Source organism: Taudactylus pleione, unplaced genomic scaffold (assembly GCF_031769625.1).
Source record: "Taudactylus pleione unplaced genomic scaffold, aTauple2 ptg000256l, whole genome shotgun sequence".
Taxonomy (NCBI): Eukaryota; Metazoa; Chordata; class Amphibia; order Anura; family Myobatrachidae; genus Taudactylus; species Taudactylus pleione.
Window position 1 is genome coordinate 18,845,203 of NW_028284658.1, and position 22,473 is coordinate 18,867,675.

Genomic DNA, 22,473 nt, shown 5'->3' on the forward strand with positions numbered 1-22,473 from the left:
ACATTGTACAATAGGATATGCATGGGCATTGCAAATGGCAGGGCTTCCATTCAACAAAAAGGTCTGAAGACAATGAGAGTCGCTCCAATGCAATACTGACAATTTACCATTGTTCATATATCTATGTTAGGCGTCCGCGCCTTTTTCCTGGGGACATCTCTTCTGCACATGTCAGAGTCACAGGGAAAATGGCCGCTGCCATTTTCTCTGTGATTTTTTGGTGCTCTACATCGTTGGTCCGCGGAAAGGTGGGTGCAGGGTGGGCGGTGTGGGCACCTTGCAATAGAGATGAGCGAGTTCGGTTTCCAGAGATCCGAACCCACCCGTATTTAGCAGAACTGAGTCGGATCCAAGCAGGCTCGGATGTCCCCCCCTTACTCTGATCTCTCAAATCGAGGCAAAACCAGAGAGACGAAATCTCGCAGTTCGCGAGCTTTCGTCTCTCTGATCAATGTATTATTTAAGGAACTACGCGACGGATGCCATTTCACTCTAGCTGTGGAGACTGAACAGGGAGGGTGGGTAGTGTAGGGCTGGGAGAGGTGCTGGTGCTGTCTGCTGTGTCCTGGGCTGGAGACTGCTGATCCATTCTGGGCTGGTGCCTCTGACAGCTGTCACTGTGCTGTCTGCTGTGTCCATCTGGGCTGTTGCTGATCCATCTGGGCTGTCTGTGCTGTCTGCTGTGTCCTGGGCTGGTGTTTTTCATGTCTGCTGTGTCCATCTGGGCTGGTGCAGAACTGTAGATACATCTGGGCTGGTGCTGTGTCCATCTGGGCCCAAGTTCTGGACTAAAAAAATATATATATATATATGCTGTATATAGTAAAAAAAAAAATCAAAGTGTCTTTTATATTGTTCTGTGTGTGTGTGTGCGTGCGTGCGTGTTAGGCTTAACCGCAGTACCGCACAAGATCCAGCCAGCAACGCAAGTTGCAAGCTAGTGCTGCCTGACTCCAGTCGTGATCAATCTGTGCTCTGGGCCCAAGTTCTGGAGCATTAAATTTTTTTAAATCAATTGTCTTTTTTTCTAATAATTGTCTGGGTGTCTGTGCGTGTTAGGTTTAGCAGCACAAGATCTAGCAAGTCGGCAACACAACCTAGTGCTGCTCGACTCCAGTCGTCACCAATCTGTGCTCTGGGCTCAAGTTCTGGACCCGAAAAAACCCTCCCCCAAAAATAGCGTTTTTGTCTATTTATTTTCTGTGTGTGTGTGCGTGTTAGGTTTAGCCACACAAGATTCAGCAATGCAACCTAGTGCTGCCCGACTCCAGTCGTCACCAATCTATGCTCTGGGCCCAAGTTCTGAACCCGAAAAAAAAAAAGTGTCTTTTGTATATTTTTTTTCTGTGTGCGCACGACTACACGTGTGTGAATTTTGTAACCGCACCTTGGCTACACTATTGTTGCTTGTGACATTGCTTCAAGACCGCAGAAAATATGGAGGGCTGTCACATGACAGGAGAGCAAGGCCAAGAACCACATGTTGTAGCTGCCGCCAGCAGTCATCATGATAATGCAAGGCCGTCAACTTCCTTGTCCTCTGTCACGGCTGCCAACACTTGAGACTCCTGGGAGGAGGCAGGCCTACTAGGCACAATAAATTGGGGTGGCTTTAGAAATGACTTTTTCATGAAATCTCGATAGCACGGAATAAAAGTAAATAGAATTTATTCACAGGAGAAATATAATAGCAACATCTCACAAAGTCTCAACAACACTGAGGTTCACATAAGCAATAATGAGTATAGGAGAAAACCCCCCATATAGTCTTTAACACAGAAGAGCTAATATGGTAGGGAACCCTGAGTCCAGTATGAGGCTAACACCTCAGGATGATATAGAGGAACTTCACCTGGGTGGAACTCTGTAGTGATGGAGATCCGGAGCAGAGTGAGCACTGCGATGCGGTGAAAGACGGAGCAGGGTTGAGCCCTGTGATGCATTGAAAAATGGAGCAGGGTTGAGCCCTGTGATGCAGTGAGGTCGGAGCAGGGTTGAGCCCTGTGATGCGATGAAGTCGGAGCAGGGTTGAGCCCTGTGATGCAATGAAGGTTGAAGCAGGGTTGAGTCCTGTGATGCGGAGGTTGAAGCAGGGTTGAGCCCTGTAAAGCAGTGTGGTCCCGGAACCGGGTTGAGCCCTGCGGTGTAACTAGAATCCGGAACGGGGTTGAGCCCCGCGATGTGGTAATGATAACTGTAACGGAGATGGGTTCGATGTCCAAAGGAGTGAGAGACAACAGGCAAAGTGAATAGTGCAGCAAAAGGTGAAACCACAGCAATGGAGCAAAAGCAATACTTAGGCAATAGCTATGCTGAGCTCTGTAGTGCGGCTGGTAACTGGCATCAGAAGTTTAGCTAGAACATGAGCAGAGATATAGTAAAGTCGACAGCAACCCACAGGCACAGCAGGGATCTGGCAGGAGTCCAAGAAAGACCTGAAAGTAACGTTGCACAGACACTGTGACCAGGGCAGGTTCTAGACATTGTGGAGCCCAAGGCAAAAGTTCTTAGCTGCGCCCCCCCCCCCAGAAAAAAAAAAGGTTTTATAGATGGCGTTCCTATACACGCGCGCTTCCGTAAAAGGAGGCGCGACCGATCAGGGAGGGGGTGTGTCCATTTGGAACACCCCCAATTCATCACAGGTACACAAATATCTAGAAACGAAAACAAGATACACATACACACTGTTGGTACATACTGAGACACATACTGAAATACAGATACCAAACACACATATACATAGCTAAATATATACACACATACACTCATATCAATAGGTATACATATATTCATATACAGTTACACATTTGCATTAAAAAACATACCACAGTCTCAGAATGCCGGGCAGCTGGCTCCTAGAGGACGGGAGGAGAGAGCAGGGGAGGAGAACCGGGAATGGTCGTCTGCACTTGTATCACAGCGGAGGTCATAGACTGGCAGCCCGGCAGCGTTTACCACATCACGCTGCTATGAGGGATCCCAGCATGCCCCGTGGCCGACGCGTCACTCTGCGCATGCGCTGATGGACTCCTGGGTCACAAACCCGGAAGTCCACTACGCAGCGCAGATTGCAAATGACAGCTCTTATCGGAAGAGCTGTCCTTTGTGCTACTGATTGCATTATGTTAGTGCATATGAGATCAGTAGGTATGCGAAGCATGGCGGGATGTACTCTGCAAGGTTAGCACATCCCACCCATAGTTCAAATTTCAGAAAGGGAAACTCACAGGACAGGGGAGGAAAGCTGGGAACAGGTGCCTGCGCTGATATTACAGCGGAGGTCAGTGACAGGCAGCCTGGCAGCTAGCTTTTAGAGCAGGGGAGGAGAGATGAGAACGGTGCCTGCGCTGGTATTACAGCGGAGGTCCATGACAGCCAGGAAGCTGTAAAGATGATCCTCCAGAGTGGGGTAGGGGATAGCGGGCAGCGGCTGCAGCTGATAAGACCTGCTGCCATGGCCGCAACTAGGGATGCCAATCCTGGGGCGTTTTTTCAATCCCGGGATCCCCGGCATTGAGTTGGTCATTTAATATATTTTTTTCTTGTGGGCTTTTGCTGGGCCATGAATGTTTTTCTATTTCTGTGGTGTTAGGGCTCAGCCAGGGTCCCTGAACACCACAGGTACTATAAAATAAATACCATTCATGGCCCAGCACAGGCCCACAGGAAAAAAATAATCTTTCATGGCTGGGCCCCAACAGTCAGCAGCATAAAACAATAAACATTTATGGCCAACCCTGGCCCCAGTGCCCCGCAGGAATAAAATCACTTTATCACTTTCAGCCAAGGCCCCTAGCCCACCCCCAAGACCATACCAAAATAGAATGTACATCATCCTCAGAGAGGAGACTCACCCAGGCCAGTACTGCAGACCAGTCTCCTCCAACCAGCAGCGAGGGGTGCTCCAGCAGGTACAGTCAGCCAGATTGTCAGTCTCTGTGTGGGGGTGCAGGCTTGCAGCACAAGGGCCTGGCTGGCTGCCTGTCACTACACTAGCCCCCACAGCCACGCCACTGCGCTCCGTCCTCCTCCGCTTAATTGCCGCGGGTGTGGCTGAAAGAAGACGGGAGGCGTTGGGCTGCACTGCGCAACGCTGCGTGAACTTTGATGTCACGCGGCGGCGCCGCGCACAGCCGGGCAGCATCTGAGCTGAGCGCTCAGGACTCAGTGCTGCCCGCCAATAAATAAAGACGGAGACCTCTTTTTTTTTTAGATTTATATATGGACTCAGTGGCGCCCTCCAGGGGCCAGCGCTCCGGGCGACGGTCCGGTTAGCCCGCCCCTAGAACCGTCTCTGATTGTGACACAGTTAGTAACAGGCTTTATACTAGAGTTCTGTGATCCTAGGAAGTTCAGAACATGTGACCCAAATGGAATCAGGTTTGAAATAATGAGCAATCTAGGAATCCCACAACCTGACAACACCTGGGAAACAGATGATCACTTTAACTCTCTATCCCCTGAATGAGAAGCATGCCAGCAAGCAGGATAGCTCCTCCAACGACCACAATGGAACTTTGGCAAAATTAGTCTCTCTTTATGTACTGAAACAGTCGCAGTCCTGACAGTAGGTCAACAGTTGGGGGTGCTGACATAGGAGGGGTCGGAGAAACGCAGGCGTGCCTGTCTGTTTGAATGTGGGAAACAGATGATCACTTTAACTCTCTATCCCCTGAATGAGAAGCATGCCAGCAATTTCCCGGGCTGGTTTTCCATCCCAATCCGCCCCTGGATGTCAGCCTAAAATTTCAGCGCCTTTACCAGTCCAGGGAGGGTTGTTTATTTATTTTATATGAAAGCAATTTTTTTTTTTTATATGAAGCAACTTTGAAGTTTAGTGGCCCTTTAAATTGGTAACTGAGCTTGATTACATGTTAAACCATGACAACCAGGGGCATTCAGATGTGGCAAACCAGGGATTTACAGGCGGGAAACATTTACTTAATTTGAATTAAACATGCAGACCACCAAGACAAACTACATTAAATTTAAAAATACTTCTACCCATCTTGATCTTAAAGTCAGAATACAGTTACATACGTTTGTAAATAAAGTAAGAATGGCTATAATGCTGTACATGCTTTATATAATATTTCAAATATTTTGCTATACTGGTTTCAGTAATACTATACTATGGGTCCACGTTAAGATTATATCAAGCTAGTGTGTTAAATTCTGTAAAATGCTATAGGAAAACAAGGAGAAAACCTGGTTTATTTCACGATGTGCCTATTTTTATTTAACCTTGATGCTAAGGATAAAGAGGAAGGTCAAGGTTCCTGGAAGTAACCACGATCTAAGAGTTGATTTTCATCTCATTCTTCTTCCCTGTACATCAAACACAGAATATCATACATTTAAAAGTTAGATGACATGTGGAAACAGAAATTTAAGTCAAACACTTTTCCATATAATGAGAATGGCAGTGAATCATTTTTCATGTATTATAGATGCATAAGATACATTTAAAAAAAATAAAATTGGCTTAGAATTATAGATCAGCTACAGTATGTTGAACGAAATGTTTTAAAGTAATAGAAATAAAGACATCTAAAAGGAATTGGCAATAAGGGGAAGAGCCATATAAATTACTTCTATTTCATTCATAACAAATAAACTGAGGAAGGTGCAGCTGGTAAGAGAACAGTGGGGGTCTAGAGTGGAGAAGGGAATGAATCACACTAATGGATGGGGACACTTCTGCATTTGATGGCGTTATTTAGAAGTGAACTGGGGATCCTGGGCTGTGTGTGGGCCTACAACTGTATATAACCTTTGGATGTATCTATAACTATGAGTGACAGGGTGATTCCTTAAGGGTTAAGGAATGCAATTTAGCATTAAAGTGAACGGAAAAGATACCTTGGCTACAATGTGGTAGGAATAGGAGTGCTTCAGGTATTGTATTGTGAAATGTATGAATATGAATGCACTTCTTAGCTAGATAACACACAAACTGAAACGTGTTGTTCTTCTGCTTTTCTTTAAAGTCTATTGAACCTGACATATTAGTGCTGATGTCTTAGCTAGCTGTTCAGGAAAGTCTAATTGGTCTTAAACAAATCGATCCAAACACAAGCTGGAGTTATTATATTTCATTACTAATTGATGGCGAATTGCATTTATAAGTGGCTTCCATAGCTGACCTTTTCAGACTGGACCAGGGGTGAAAGAAGATGCTTTTTGTGATACTAAAATATTATACATAGTTTAATTTTTATTGAAGTAATTAAAAAGAAGGATAATGGATGGTGTGTGAGGAGCAATTAATTTCGGACCAATAGACTCAAAATAAGCAAAATCTTTTTTGCAGTACTAATAACAAAAATGTGTAGGTGTTATATTATTAATAGGCACAGTTTAAAAAGCACTTACAGATGTTGAACAGATGTGTCCATATACATCTAGCCTCTTTGCCTATTAAACAGCCCTTCTAGTTGCACCATGCCATGGCGCAACTTGGTAGCGCAGAGTAACCTTTTGTGCAAATGTTTCCCTTAAAATGAATCGAATAGGATGTACAAGCAGCTTCTGCTGATTAAAATGATATGCAGCATGTCTATATTCAGTGTGCAGCTGCAGGTGTATCTGCATGCGAAATGCTACGTTACAGTGTCACAGCCAATGACACTGTAACGTAGCATTTCGCCTTCAGAAATAACCACAGTCGCACACATACAAACCCAAAACATCACCATGAGAAACTCCAGAGGTGCTTCCTGGTGAGATCACCAATATAAAACAAAAAGGTAACTTACACTGTCTTGAAACTTGAAAATACAAGAAAACAAAAACAAAACATAGTGTAATACTGTATGATAAAGCTTTTCTATTAAGGGTGGGTAATCACACTCACCCTTTCTCAGAGGGGAAAAAGCCTTAAGTATATCTTTCCTGGTATGTCTCGCCGAAGGACGATCAATATCCCAATAAGTGAATGGTCAGAGTCCTTCCAGGTATGGATAGCATATATTATTCCGACAAAAGGGTTAAAATATCCCACAGGTGAGGGGACTGTACTTAACTTGGAATAAAGTCACTCTATATGTCCATATAAACAGTCTGAGGGATTCCCAGATGGCATGTGGCTGTTCTCATAGAACTTCTAGTGACATGTATCCAGCAAAACAGTGTTCAATCCAAAATTTGGTTTATCAAATGTTAAGGGAAAAAGTTGCACAAAAGGATGCTCGGCTCTACCGCGTTGCACGGCGTTCTCGCGTTATGTGTAACATGACTTGTAGCGCACGGAGGATAAATGTATGTGGACACATCTGTAATTTACCCATAAGGCAATATAAAAGTAACAATAATAACTAATAATCAATGAACAGTATTATCAATATGGGAGGTAAGTTTGATATATTTTCTTCAGTATCTGCAGAACTTACTTTTCTTTTTCTCCACCAAAATTCAAAATGACTCAGTAAGAGGTGAAAGCAGGGCAGATACTGGGGGTGGATGGAAAAGCATGGGGTAATTTCATACACTCCTTTTTTTAAATGAGTTCACTTAAAAAAAATAATTACTGCAGCTGCCAATCCATCCCTCCCCTATGGTGGGTCCAGTTAATTTGGTTACCAGTAATTTGACCACCAGGACTTTGGACTCCAGTTTACTGGATAGGTATTAAGAACTTGGGCCATATGTAATAGCGTGAGTTTTTAAAAAATGTGAGAGTTTAGCAGTAAACTCTCACACTTTTTAAACTCGGCCAATGTAATACAGTCTGAGAACATGCAAACTCACATGTTTTTACACTCAAAAAACTCTCACGATTTAAACTCTCATCCAGATGTTTTCCCATTTTGAAGATAAAACTTGACCAATGTGAGAGATTACTGTTAAACTCTCACACTTTATAAGCTCTCACCCTATTACATTTGGCCCCTGAAGGATTTGGATTAGAAATTTAGGTATTGATATATTTGAGAAAGGGTGTGGAGTGTTTTGATGTATTTGTGTGATATAAGTTCTGGTGGGATGTAGTTAATAGACTGGCGGATTACATCCCGACAACTAAAGCCCAACGGGGGACTTAAGATAGGCGTTGAAATACTGACGCCTATCTTAATTCCGATGCCGGAATACAGAGGGATGCCAGACCAATCGAGATAAGTCCGGGCATCTTAACACTTAGCTGTGTGGGGGGGAAGGTTAGGTTTAAGGATTCTTGGGGGGACTTAGGGTTAGGCACCCCCCAGGGAGGGTTAGGCTAGGCATAGGCACCACTGGGGGGGGGGAGGTTAGGGTTAGGCAACCCCCTGGGAGGGTTAGGTTTAGGGTGTGGGAAGGGAGGGTTAGGTTTAGGCATCCCCGGGGGTACACTTAGGCTTAGGCACCATCTCGGGAGTCTTAGGGTTAGGTGGGAGGGTAGGGTTAGGGTACCAGCCCTAATCAGGATCTTGTCTTGTTGGGCTTCTGTAGTCAGGATTTGAACTGGCGGCTAAACAGCCACTGGTATTTCATACCCATTCCGTTCTGGGTGGATATGTGATTTCATATACAGTGTAGGAGGAAGAACTTGGTTATTTATAAGAGCTTTGGTGGAAGCTTTGTGTTTCATGGCATACAACAAAGTCAGAGGGGCTGTACTGTGAAATAAAATAGGTACACAAATAAATGCTGCAGGACATAAAACAAATTGATATAAAGGTCAAAACGGGCAGCTAATAAAATTGCAGAATGTTTGCTGACATGTACATGACAGCAGATATATTTTATAAGTTCCACAGCTGACTCTTGTGAAGTTCTGAGATCCTTAGTAAAACCTTTATTAGGCATTAATAGAACAATTTATCTAAACAATTTATCTAAACACCTTCCACTCATCTTCCCATGCCTTGTGATCGTAGTCTGGCTTGTTTTCCTCAATCCTCTTGTATATTCTCTTGTATATTCACCTTCCACTCATCTTCCCATGCCTTGTGATCGTAGTCTGGCTGGCTTTCCTCAATCCTCTTGTATATTCTCTGCTTCTCTGTAGTGAACCTCACAATGTCTTCGTTGCATTTCTTTCTACTAAGACTTTGAAACATAAAATAAATAAATAATTAGAAAAAAGTTGATTTATTTATGTGGAATTTATAAAGCTTAAAAGACCTCATCAAAGACTTCTATCGTGACCTAGGTGGCATAATAGGATATATTGTCATGTGATGAAGGGGATGTGTGGACTAAGGCTAGTGCTAGCTTTTTCATTGTGTCCCTCTCTTAGTCAGTTTTCAATGTTTCTCTCTCCTCGTCTCCCGCTGGCTTTTTCAATGTATCTGCCTCCCCATCTCTTAATGGCTTTTTTATATCCTTTGGCTTTTCCAATGTCTCTCTCTCTCTCCCCCGTCCCATGCTGTATATATGTCACAGTTATGTACAGTACTTGCTTTGAACTATACACCTGTATTGCATAAGGAAAATGTGGGGTTTCTGCTTAGTTAAAATGTTTACATGTTTGTGATTTGTGGATCTGGACACAGTGCCAATCACACATCAAATTCCATGGTAGCAGGCTAATCAATAAGTGTCTCCATAAAACAGTTACAAAAGCAAAAGATTCAAGTGGCACAGCGCAAAAGTCCCTCAAAAGCTATTGCTTCATAAATTACTCTTAGGAGTAAATTTACTAAAGTGAGAGTTTTTAGAAGTGCGTTTTAAAAGTGATGTTGCCCATAGCAACCAATCAGATTCTAGCTATTAACTTCTAGAAGGTGCTAGTTAAATGTTAAGTAGAATCTGATTGGTTGCTATGGGCAACATCACTTTTAAAACTCACTTCTAAAAACTCTCACTTTAGTAAATTTACCCCTTACAGTATCAATGGTTACACCATAGTGCTCCCAACACCCTACTATCAAATATTCCACTTTTAGGATAAGAAAAATCAAACCACAATCTGTATATTTCTGTTGCCAGCACATAATATGCACATTAGTGAACAGGCAGTTTTCTTGTCCAGACTGCTCTGCCTTGTAATGTTGAGATAAAAGAGACAATCATGTAGTTTGGTGCAAATGACGGATAGGGGCTAGAAATCTAATTAAAATGGTAAGAAAAAAATGTAATCTTCAGTATGTGAAGAATTTAACAGAACAGTATTTCTTCTAGAGCCAGGACTCAGCTTGCTTGGCTTATGAAAGGACACTGATAAATGGTACTGATAAAAACTGTTATAGGGTGGAGAACAGTAAGTGATCACAAAATAAATAACGTGAGAATATATTCATTTCTATTTTTCTAAGTACTTGCTTAATCAATCCCACAGGTCTACCACTATCCTTCCTCCATGACTTCTCCCTATGGGGCCTTTTTATTACGACTATTCCCGCAGAAATGAAATATCCCCAATGTTTTAACCACTTAACTGGCTAATATTTTTTCCAAAAACCACTCATAAGTTGTCAGTTTTTTTAGGATTGAATTAGGTCAAGAATATGTATTTAAAACGTATTTAAAAAAAAAAAAAAAAACTTGTGAAACACATAACATTAATATTGATTTTTAAATATCGACAAACGATACATTGGACCACAGATAATTGGCACATTGCGACCATAGCAATTTTACATTTCCGCGGCAGCTGCTCCCTCTGCATCCACAGGGTATATAGGGGGGCAAAACAGCTCCTTTCATTACATTTCCCTGGTTGCTGTGCCACTCTGCCGCTACCCGGTATACAGCAGCTTCTTTCATTAAATTTCTCCAGCGGCTGCGCCTTTCTGAAGCCGCCGGGTGAGGGCTGCCACTGAGTTAGCCAATCACTGGGTCCAGCAGTGATCAGCAGACACTGGGGTAGGAGCCATGGGTGCAGAGGGACCGAGAGGTCCCTCTGAGATGGGTGGCTGCTGAAAGATTATTTTCCAGCAGCCGTCAACAGGTTGTTTCTGATTGGTCACATCAGATGTGATCAAGTCAGGGAAAGCCCAGTCTATATGGTCCATCCATTTGCAATTCTATATATCTCTCTATATATTAAAAAAATATATATATATATACATATATACCAGAGGGCGCTAGATAAACAATTTAAATAGTGTTCTCCTAAAGAATGTTCTCCTATAAGTAATAAGTCCAAAATATGGTCTCTTTTCTTATCTCAAAACTTCAGATGAATAATTTTTCTTTGTGTAGAAACTCCAATGTGTAAACTTCAAATATGACCAATAGATATCTGGAAGATATTCCCCTCACAGCTTAAAACGTTGTCGACATCCAATACCACTGTACAGGGAGACGGTAAGTACTCCTGTCTTCACCCTTTCGGGAGTGAGCTCATATGACAGGGGCCCTTTGCGGTAATGGATAAAGTACTTAAACCCTACGCGTTTTGTCCATTAGAGTAGACCTCATCAGGGGTATCAACACATTTAAAATTTAAACAATCATACATGGGGAAGACACCATCACGGATGGGATAATTCAATCCAAATGGGTGGATGAACCATATACAGAGAAATAATTTTCCCGATGTCTGATTGACAATAATACAAAAAATTAAATGGTGTATAACCTCCACGTCCTGCAGCACAAATAGGTGTATCCTCTCCAAAGACAGCATAGGGGTCTGCTTAATTTTAAATATAACAAGATTTTGATGGCAATAGCCATTGTAGCCTATGGCCTACATCTCCACAAACTTTGGGAGATGGATTTATTTTAGCTGCCGCTTGCACATGTGCGGACTAATGAAGGTGCATGTGCAGCAGTAATGCCTGGCCCAAACACTGAAGACAAAATAGTAAAGCAATAGCTTGTGCTATTATTTTGCTTCTCAGGGACTGCACCTATAAGAGCTCATGTTCCTACAAGACATATTGGATACATTTTATTTGAGGTGGAAGGAGATATAAGTGAACTAATGGTATTTTCTGAAGACTCAATGGCCCTCATTCAGAGCCGCTCGTTAGCGGCAGTACGCTCGTTCCGAGCGATGTTCGCACATCTGCGCATGCGTACGGTTTTTAGTACGCATGCGCGAACCAGTCAGTGCGGACGAAAATCGTTTGTTCGCTATATAGCGAATGCCTGCTATTTTGAGTGACAGAATGAGGAGTATGTGGGTGGTAACAGGGGAAGGTGCTTGAAAACGGGGAGTGGAGATCAGAACGCAGGCGTGCTTAAAGGTCAAAGTGGGCGTTTTATGGGTGTGCATAATTAATACAGCAGCGTCATTGACCACGTCACTTGGTTGTTTTATAGCCAGAACTGCTCGCAATATAGTGGTAGGAAAAACCAACCACAAGAATAGCGAGCAGTTCATACGCTGTTCGATGTACTCGATTAATCTAATAAATAGCGGACATGACGTATGGTGCGAGCGGCCAGGGGGCGTTTTTGTCAAATAAACGAGCGCATGTTTTGTTCGCTCGCTCAGACATGGAGGCGGCAACAGACCGCAAGGAGCGTACGGTTCATTTGAATAGTCAGCCCCTTTTTCTGAACGAGCGAGCGCTATTTGCGAGCGGCTCTGGATGAGGGCCTATGTCTTCTGAAAAAAAAAAAACAAGATGTGGTACAGTGTGGGTACTGCATAAATAAATGACTGGCATTTATTTGAAATTGTACTTCCAAAAAGTGGCACTGGAATCTCAGCACTGGAGTGAAAAAAAATCTAAGCAATATATTGGTTAAATGCGGCATGGCAGGTGCCAGGCATGGTAAAGGCATGAGTGCACCAGGAATAGCCACACTGCTGGTTTTCACTAATGACAGAGTTGATGTTTTAAAGAGCACTGCACAAATAACATTCTGTCAACTAACAGCTGCATACAACAATGTTGCCAACAAAGTGCTGTCATAGAGCAGCTTCATCATATATTTGGGATATGGCAGCTGAAGACATAACCAAATGGAACATCAGTGCATTAACAGAAAAGATTGGTTGGAGTGCAAAGATGCATCAACTAGCAGCAATGCTTATAAGTGGGACAGTTGCCTATTAAGCAAGTGGGTGAACGACAATGTTTAAAGGCCAGGGGGTATATTTACTAAAGTGCGGGTTTACAAAAGTGGAGATGTTGCCCATAGCAACGAGTCAGATTCTACTTATCATTTATCTAGTACTTTCTTGAAAATGATATCTAGAATCTGATTGATTACTATGGGCAACATCTCCACTTTTCTAAACCTGCACTTTTGAAAATATACACCCAGGACTCCTTAACTATTCCAGCTGCAAAATCCATTTCAGAAGACCCAAAAATGCCATATCTGAAATCTTACTTCACTAGTAGGGGAAGCAGAATATTTACTAATATTGGGGCAAAATTTCAAACTTGCCACTATCACTGCAAAAATATTGATAACTAGCGTTTGCCCACAGCTTCGCTCCGCATGGATGTCTGTTATTGCTCAGCGGAACAAATTTTACAAAGACAGTAGCAGCATCTAATATTATGATGTATATATTATATTGTAGACACTGATCACAAAATGTCTTTGTAAACAATATTTGCAGTTTTTCCTTCAGGGATTAACACAAAAAGATTATTGGGGCTACTAACTCGTGAGCAAGCCACGTAAAGCTGCCCATGGGAGAAGCAGCTGGTCCTGAGATCTACGCCTGCAGCCCTGAGGATTTGTCCCTGCAACTTGTTGATCGTCATAGCAAAGCAGATGCTAACAGGAAACTGCAGGCGTTTGACTTAAAAAAGGAAAATTGTTGGGGATAAAGTAAATATGTGCTATATATGCATTCTAACCTGCGCCAGATTCCGTTACAATCCGTGCCTCAATTAGGTTCCTCTGTATAGCGGTGACTTTAAGTTGGGTTCCATTGCATAACTTGGGCGGAGTCAAGTTCTGCAGAAGCATGATCAGAACACCAACTTTGGGTGCAATGCTGTGTGCTGGAAGTCCAGCTGCACTATCTTGTAGATCCCAGATCCGTTGCTACTTAACCTACAGTAACACTTAAAGGTTGCAAGTAACATGAGTAGTGAATCTATGACATGTAGTATTTGTCTGAGTGCCCATCTTCTAGATTGACATGTATACTACAACTTCATGAGTCAAGATAAGCTGACTGATTAGTTCTTAATATACAGTTGGATTTTCCTGCGAAATAGATCTTGAGATATATATATATATATATATATGTGTATTTTTATATGCATACATACTGTATATAAATGTTTGCGTTCAGGGAGAGCAATATACAGTATGTATGTAAATGTAATTTGCAGCAGACTGAAACACTTGTCAGCAGTATTTTGCAGGAGTGGAACAGGATTATTGCTTCTGAGCAATCTTTACCTGGGAGTATAAATCCATCCACTATATAAAGTGCGTCTACTCCAGTTTATTATCCGCAAACAGATCTTAGAATAGTTTGATCAGAGTTCACATTTTCCTGACTATTAATAGAACTGATAATACAGTCATTTGATGATGTACCCCTGATGAAGTCCCATGTGGGGACGAAACGCGTTGGGTCTCCATCGTATTTTGACTAGTGTTTGATGGTATTTTTCAGCAACATTACAAGGAATCATTGCTAACCCTGAAAACAGGATTTATGACCTCTACAAAATCATTTAAAGACCAACAAAGGACTCAATAAATCTACTCTCTGGGAAACGAAAGGGAGATTCATCCTTTGTGTCGACTTCTAGGACTGATCATTGAAGTAGCTTCATTGCTGCATTAATTGTTGATTTTTTAATTATTCAGTTTGTGTTATTTACACATTTTGTATTTTAATATATTTTGATATTTTGTACATTAGAGCACCCTTTCTCTTCTTTCTTGGTTAATATATATATTTGTTTTAATAACCCACATACTGTAGATATAACAATATATCTCAAAATCCTATTATTAATAATTAAATTGATTAAAAACAATAATAATATGCTCCATTAGGCACTGGTAACATAAAAATCCCTGATAGCAGTATTAGTATGGAGTCAGTAGTAATGACTACTGTAAGTCAATGTTAGGCGGAATATGCAACCTGAAGATTGGAATTAGTAGGACTTAAAGCTGAGGCTAACCTGCTTGAATATAGGGGGATTTGAGTAAAATTAGGAAGCAGTCCTTCAAATAGACACAGTCACAAGCCATGTAATTGCCTTTAGTAGTAGAGTCCACAACTGGCGGTCTAAAAGAAGTGGACTAAACATATTTGTGGATTGCAATACTAAAGGTAAGTAAATCGCTTGGGACTTTTTCTATTTGGAGGGCTGCTTCCTACTTATACTCAAGTCCCGTTATATACCATCTACATAGCTATTTCTATGTTTTTCCTCCAGGTGATATAGGACTTCTTTTGATAATATAGTAAAGATATCAGCAACCATAGATAGCATACAAAGCTATTTTTATTGGCACGCAGGACCATAGCAAGGGGAAATACTACCTGCTGCCCCACCGACCGAACTGGTAACTGGATTGTGTTATACACAGAGTCGCCTGGCACAATTATCGATGCATCTGATGCACATCTTTCTTTGTTTGGTTCCAGTGCACGCTGCAAGGGAGGAGTAGCATGCCGGCCAATAATAAGGGAGAATGGTCTCCTGCTCACATCACCTACGTCGAGGCCACATTGTCCAGTTTGCACTGCAGCTGAGGCTGAGAGATAAATAGCAGTCATCAGAGCCCTGGTAAATGGCACTGTGGGTACAGGTTCTTTTCACTGTACCTGAGAGCGCAACTTTAATACAAATATAAGGAGATATGACAACTATAACCTGAAGATTGCTTTACAGTAATGAAGACAGTTTTGAAATGTTTGAGCTACCTCATTGTTGAAAGTGAACAAACTATGGGGTCTATGTACTAATAATCATGGAGCAGCCGCGATTATTATGTATCCATATCACAGGGGATACATTCATTTTTAATGAATATATCCCCACTATGTACAAAGGGGAACTCGCAGGGACAGCGGTTGCGGTAACTGCTGTCCCGATGAGTTACATCCCCGGAAAATTGTAAAAGTCTTTCACATTTGTGAAAGACTGCACATATGGAATCTTTCGGAGCCGGCCGGAGGCTGCGAGAGAGAGATACAAATTTCTCTCTCCTGCTCCAGGAGCCTCCATAGGCTTGAAGCTTCGCTTTTTGGAGTTTGGTACATAGGGGTCAGATCATAATAATCATAATAATGCGAACTGGGATCTGCTAATTAGCACTTTGCCGGAGATTTCAGTGACATATCCTGCAGTGTGCCATTAGTACATAGGTACAATACATAAAATTATGTAAATACATAAGTACAATACATAAAAATATGCAGAAACTGCAGTTTCAACATCATTTTATGTAAAAAACTGCTTGACATAGGCCCTTATATATGGTAAAAGAAAATGACCACTCACAAATCACAGTAAATTGCAAAAATATCAAGATATGCAAAAGTATAAAGTATTTCAGTTTGTGTGTCACAATGATTTTTTTGTAAGGAGGGAAAATTTTGGTTTCAATTTTGAATGTATGTCAAGAGCTAATGGATGTATTTAATAAGGATTGGCATTGTGCTGTACATGTATACTTTCAGGGTGATATTTGAAACCTCATATTCTTCTGGAATGTCTTTATAGGAAAACGTTGCTAAATCATTTAAAATATATTATGGTAGGCATGCCATGTTCTAATAATTCAATAAATAAGTGGTTCTCAAACTCGATCCTCAGGACCCCATACAGGTCACGTTTTACAGGTCACCCAGCAGGTGCACCTGTGTATTCTTTACTCAATTAAACATTTTAAAATATCCACAGGTGGAGCCAATTAGTTCACTTGTGATTCTGTGAGGAGAACTAGAAACTACCCCTCCCACCACCACCACTGGATGACATCACGCAAGCAGCGCAGATAGGGGAAACTAAAACTTTATTGTACCTAGTGATCCTGGTCCTTCTATGCCTGTGCGCTGCTGATTAGTCCAGTAGAGCAGACACGGAGCCCGCTCACGATAACTGGACCGGACATCAGCTAAAGAAGGATTGGGGGAGCTCCGGCTGGGGGTCCCCGAGAATGTGGGGCCAGGGGGTACTCGCCCCCTTTTGCATCCCCCATAATCCAGCCCTAGCATACCCTCTGAAGCCAAACTCCACCATGGCATGCTTCCGGCTCATCATGGGTTTCCCATTTTTTGTCTCCGGCCGTCTCGGTGCCCCCTCAAATCTGGTACTCAGGGCACGTGCCTCCCTTGCCCCCCTCCCAGTTGCTACCATGGCCATGGGAAGAATCTCTGCTCGAGGATGTACTTGCAATGTCACATTAGTGATATCACAGAATTACTGTACACCTATCTGATACCTCCCTATATTGGAGATATGCAGATTGGTACAAGGGGCATGGCCACATGATGGATCTCAGAAAGCCAGTTGTTTGTGTCACAGTGGCATTATATGGGTCTACCCATTGCCTGGATTTACAGTGTAGTTAAGTTGATAGATTTGTGTCCACTTAATGTTTCAGTCTGTAAACCTAATTTGGTAATGGGACAATGATAACAAAAATCCTTAAGAATATCTGGCATGCCCTGTGTGTAATTACTGACATGACGAGTATAGCGCAAAAGTCACAAATTGTATTATATGACAATTTACGAACTTTAGATTGATACAATATTGTATATTTATTAAGGGCATTTGTTAATACTGTAATCCTCTTTTGTAGAATAGCTTTGGAAATTATGTATTTGAGGGATACTTGATGATTTTATCAAGGGATGTGTGTTATCTGGGTGTAGGCCTAGCCAAAGACAGGAAGATGCATCCAGTAGCTCAAATGGACATTTTAGTTGAGATGTATAGGTGTAAGAACTGGGACTTCCTTTCTCTGGTTGTCGTGGTACAAGACAAATACTTAAGAAAGTGCCATACAAAGATGACTCTTTAAGAAAATCTGAGAATAAAAAAGTCATACTTTGTATTGTAAGCCAAATTAGAGCACTTTTGGGATGATGCAGTACTTTATGCATAATGGCTAGTTACGTAACTTGTGCTCGTCTCCTGCAGGATAGGCATACAATGGCATCCATTAAAGTCTTTTACAACCCGTAATTTCAGTGTTCTTTCATGCTTTATTTTTAAGCCTGATTTTTAACTTGTAATAATGTATTTTTTTATTATTATTTTTAAATTATTAGTATTTTTAATTATTCCTCTAACCATTGTCTACAATAGTGAAAACAATTGTTATTTTATATTTGTTTATCCTTGTCAATATTGAGTAGTATTACGATGCCATTAATCTAATTAATAAATCATTTGATTATCGATTATCTTTTTTTTGTTGGGTCATCCCTTATTTGCCAAATGCAGCCCATATGTTATGTTTGGGTAAGAGGGTGGCTGACCACTTACATCTTAAGTGCTGTCAACTACCTTTAACAGTCCTATATAATGCTTATCTCCCATTTACGGAGAGTAAGGCCCCAGTTTTGCATAGCGAAAGTGTCACAATGAAGTTATGATCTATAAAGTGCCCTTTCCAGCGCCAGAGATACACTCCTATTTGGGGCCCGTGTGTACCGAACACTCTGCATCCATTATAGATATGTCGTTGATGTGACTTTGGTGAAAAGTCTGGATGGTGATAAACACTCTTTGAACCATGCATTAGTGAATCAATCCATTTATACCAGCTAAAATTATTTTACTTATATACAAGCATAATTTAATTTAGCATATCTAATGAACTACTAACTTCACTGCATTATAAGGGTTTCCTTGTTTTTCCTTTTTTTTTTAATTGGCCTTTTACAGCTTCTGCTGACATATCACAAGTATGTATAAAACTGAAAACTAGGGTGCAAGAGAGGTGTGACCACATTCATTGTGTAAACAAAACAAAACAAAAAACATGAAATCCTCTACACTCACCTAAAATAGGTTGCTATACATCCCGTTTTTTCGGGAATGTATCGGATTTGCAAACCATGTCCTAGCGTCCCAAAGACCTTCTTCGACACATCCAATTGTCCTGGTATCGCAGATGTTCGGTGGGCAGCAGCAGGCAAGTGAGCAGCGTCAGTTTGAATTTGGCACTGGTCACGAGCCATGATCGGCTCGTGAATGGGAAGCCAATCAAAAGCAGGCACTACAAGCCAATCATGGCCTGCCGCATCATAGCTCCTCCAGCCCTCGATGTCTGACACCAGACACCACAGAGCAGAGCCTTCGGTTCTGCGGCGGTGGTCAGACAAGGAAGATGGTGGAAGAAGAAACGAGGAAGATGAAGAAGGAAGATTGGTGGGGTTGGCTCAGCAGCAGAAGAGAGAAGATGAGGACCCAGACAGTGCTGCAGGTGGTGGGAAGGAAAGAGCTAAACGAAGCTCCCCACTGCAGCCTCTCCCAGCTTACAGATAAGCGGCATTGGCCACCGTTAATTTGCCCCCCCGCCTTCTCCCTAGACTATCAGGTGTCAGGCATTAGGCCTGTGGGTGCAATCAGGCCCCAGGGGCATGTTAGGTGGGCAGAGGGCCTATGCTACAAGTATAAGTGACTCTGGACATTAGGTCCAGATCACATTATATGCCCTATGGTAGACAGGCATTAGCCTGAGGCCCTGGTGAGTGGCTGGGCATTAGACCTGGTCTGCTCTTTAGTGGCAGATAGGTAAGGGGGATCTCTACTCTGTGGCATAAAGCTCCTTTGTTACACTTTGCCACACAGTAGCCCCCCTTACCTAGCTGCACTTTAATGTGAATAAGAAGCTATACTCTGTGGCATACTCTCTATAATGGGCACTACTACTGTGTGGCATACTATGCCTAATAGACACTACTACTGTATTGCATACAATGTATAATGGTCACTACTACTGGTAGCATACTGTGTATAATGGTCATTACTACTGTGTAGCATACTGTGTATAATGGTCACTACTACTGTGTGGCATACTGTGTATAACGGACACTACTACTGTGTGGCATACGGTGCATAATGGATAAATATAAGCTTGAATTCAATCTGAGTTTTAACATGATCATTCTTTGGTCACAGCCGTTTTGTTTGGTGGACCTGGCCCAGTGGTGTACTGGGTAAAACTCCATTGTGCACCATGGCCTGAGGGCCTGACTTGCTACCCAATGATGGCTCAAGCTATGGCCTGATCAGATCGCTGGCTGGGGCTGCGACACCCAGGGGTTGCCACCACAGTCACTCTGCTTCTTTTTTTTTAAAGGTTAAAATCTAAAAAAATTAAGCAACATGTACATTTTTCTGACACTTTTCAACTGAAGTGGGTCAGGGGTCAGCCACAACATTTGCTGAATGCTCCCACCCATATCGCCTTCTTTACTGGGCTGCCCCAATCTTTCTGCCCTTCCCTTGTCTGCCCCAGCCTTCTTCCTTTGCCCTGACTAAACCAGGCTCTTCCCTTCCCCCTGTCCAAGCCAGGCTCTCTTATTCACCTATCTGTGCCAGCCTCTTTGCCCTTACCTGTATATGTCCATATATTTTGGCTTCCACTGTCTGTGACAGTCTGATCCTTTCTTTTCCCCCAGTATATGTCTGTCCATAATATATGCAATGCCTCTGCACTGTGCACATTCTGTGTGGTGATGATTCACAGAGGTCATGGGTGAAGTGGAAGAGGTCTCAACAGTATTAATTCAGCAAGCATTGCATGGCTCAAATGATAAAAAATAGCTTTTTATCTACAAAACCATTTTGTAACAGTTTTTCTGTCTCCTATTAATTTTAGAGATGAGACATGAGGGCTTTGCAGTGAAAGAATATGGAGGGACGTCTTGTTTAGAAATAATAAGAAAAGGTTAACTGTGTATATATATACATACAAAATATATATATATATATATATATATATATATATATATATATATATATATACACACACATACACACACACAAATAAAAAGCTTTAATGTGTTTCTGCAGTCATAATATTTTCTCTCTCCCATAGTGGGAGCTTATGCTGGTCTATTATGTACCAGAATGTGTGGTACTAAACAATGTAATGGAATCATGCTAGGGGTGTTTAGGATTATATTTTAATTTACTTTGCTATTTTCTCTTATTATTTATCATTACAATACAAGGGGTGGTGAGATTTGGGGGTAAATTTACTAAGAATCGTGTTTGGGCGAGATTATACTTGAACAGAATCCCACGAACATGCGTGAGTTTTCCCAGACCAAACTCGCAAATTTACCAAGAAGTGAGTTTTGTAAAATCGTGTTTTTCAATGGTAAATGCAAACATGTTTTGTTGTGTGAGTTTTAGGCAAAACACGTGTGAGAATGGATGTGTTTATAAAACACGTGTGAGAATGGATGTGTTTATAAAACATGTGCGAGAATGGATGTGTTTATAAAATACACAGGAGAATGTATTGTTTATAAAACACACAGGAGAATGCATGCATCATCCTAGAAACATGTTCTGATTGAAGCAGTCACATCATCTACACACTGTCTAAGCATAAAAAAAACACCACAAAACAGCCCAACTTTTGAGGGTTTTGTTGAATGGAGGTTGCAGAGGGGCAGTGGGGAGTGTGTTTAGTGGTGTAGGAGAGTTTTTGGCTACTGGAATAGATTGCTGCTTGGTATGTGAAAATAGTTTTGTGCTTATTTATTGTCTTGTCGTATATCTGTCACATTTCTCTGTTTTTCTTGATTGTGTTTTTTCTTTTGCCCTGTTAGTGCTTTCATGTGTGTGGCATGTGTGTGGGAAGTAGGAAAGAAGTTTGTGTTTGTTTTTTTTTTTTTTCTGTGTGTTTTGCATTTGTATAGGGAGGGGGAAAGAAATATGTCTAGGGCAGAGGAGAGGCAGGGAGAGAGTGAGGTGGAGGAGGTTGCATCTCAAGAGGCCATATAGGGCAGTACAGGTAACAGTGATGAGGCATCCAGGCAGAGGGGAAAGACCAAGATGGGGCGCAATGTGAATTTTTCTGTGGAGTAGAACATGGTTCTTGTGCAGGAGGTCATGAAATCTCACCACGTGCTGTTTGGGTGAAAGGCTGCCAGCAGATTGATCCTCCACAAGAATGCCATATCACCCAGGACATTAGGCATGCCCACAATGCTAAAAAAAAAATCTACCCTGACTGTATGCCACTGTGACTCCTGGCTAGGGAAGCAGATGCAAGTATCCATTAGTGGCTGAAATGCCTCTATTACCAGACTGTACAGTCAGGTGCATAAATATTGGGACATTGACAGAATTTTCATATTTTGGCCTCTATTCACCAACACAATGGCTTTGAAATGAAACAAACAAGATGTGCTTTAACTGCACTTTCAGATTTAATTTGAGGGTAATTACATCCAAATCAGGTGAACGGTGTAGGAATTACAACGGTTTCTATATGTGCCTCCCACTTTGTAAGGGGCCAAAAGTAATGGGAATATCAACTCAAAAGCTATTTCATGGACAGGTGTGGGCTATTCCCTCATTATTTCATTATGAAATTAAGCAGGTAAAAGGTCTGGAGTTGATTCTAGGTGTGACATTTGCATTTGGAATCAGTTGCTGTCGACTCTCAATATGAGATTCAAAG

The 22,473-nt window shown here is 41.8% G+C and overlaps 1 protein-coding gene across 3 annotated transcripts in view; it reads right to left on the bottom strand.

Annotated features, from left to right (window-relative positions):
• Positions 1–4,360: 4,360 nt before the first annotated feature.
• Positions 4,361–22,473, bottom strand: part of CFAP97D1 (CFAP97 domain containing 1) — an 84,231-nt gene continuing 66,118 nt past the window's right edge. The window contains exons 4-5 of one of the 3 annotated variants that reach the window (XM_088480713.1): positions 8,904–9,027; positions 4,361–5,328 (exon numbers count right to left, since the gene is read on the bottom strand). In XM_088480713.1, coding sequence (XP_088336839.1) covers positions 5,311–5,328; positions 8,904–9,027 — 142 coding nt within the window. In that variant the 3' untranslated portion in view covers positions 4,361–5,310. Of the gene's footprint in view, positions 5,329–8,821; positions 9,028–22,473 lie in introns of all 3 variants that reach the window. The other 2 variants (XM_088480712.1, XM_088480711.1) reach the window with 2 other exon arrangements.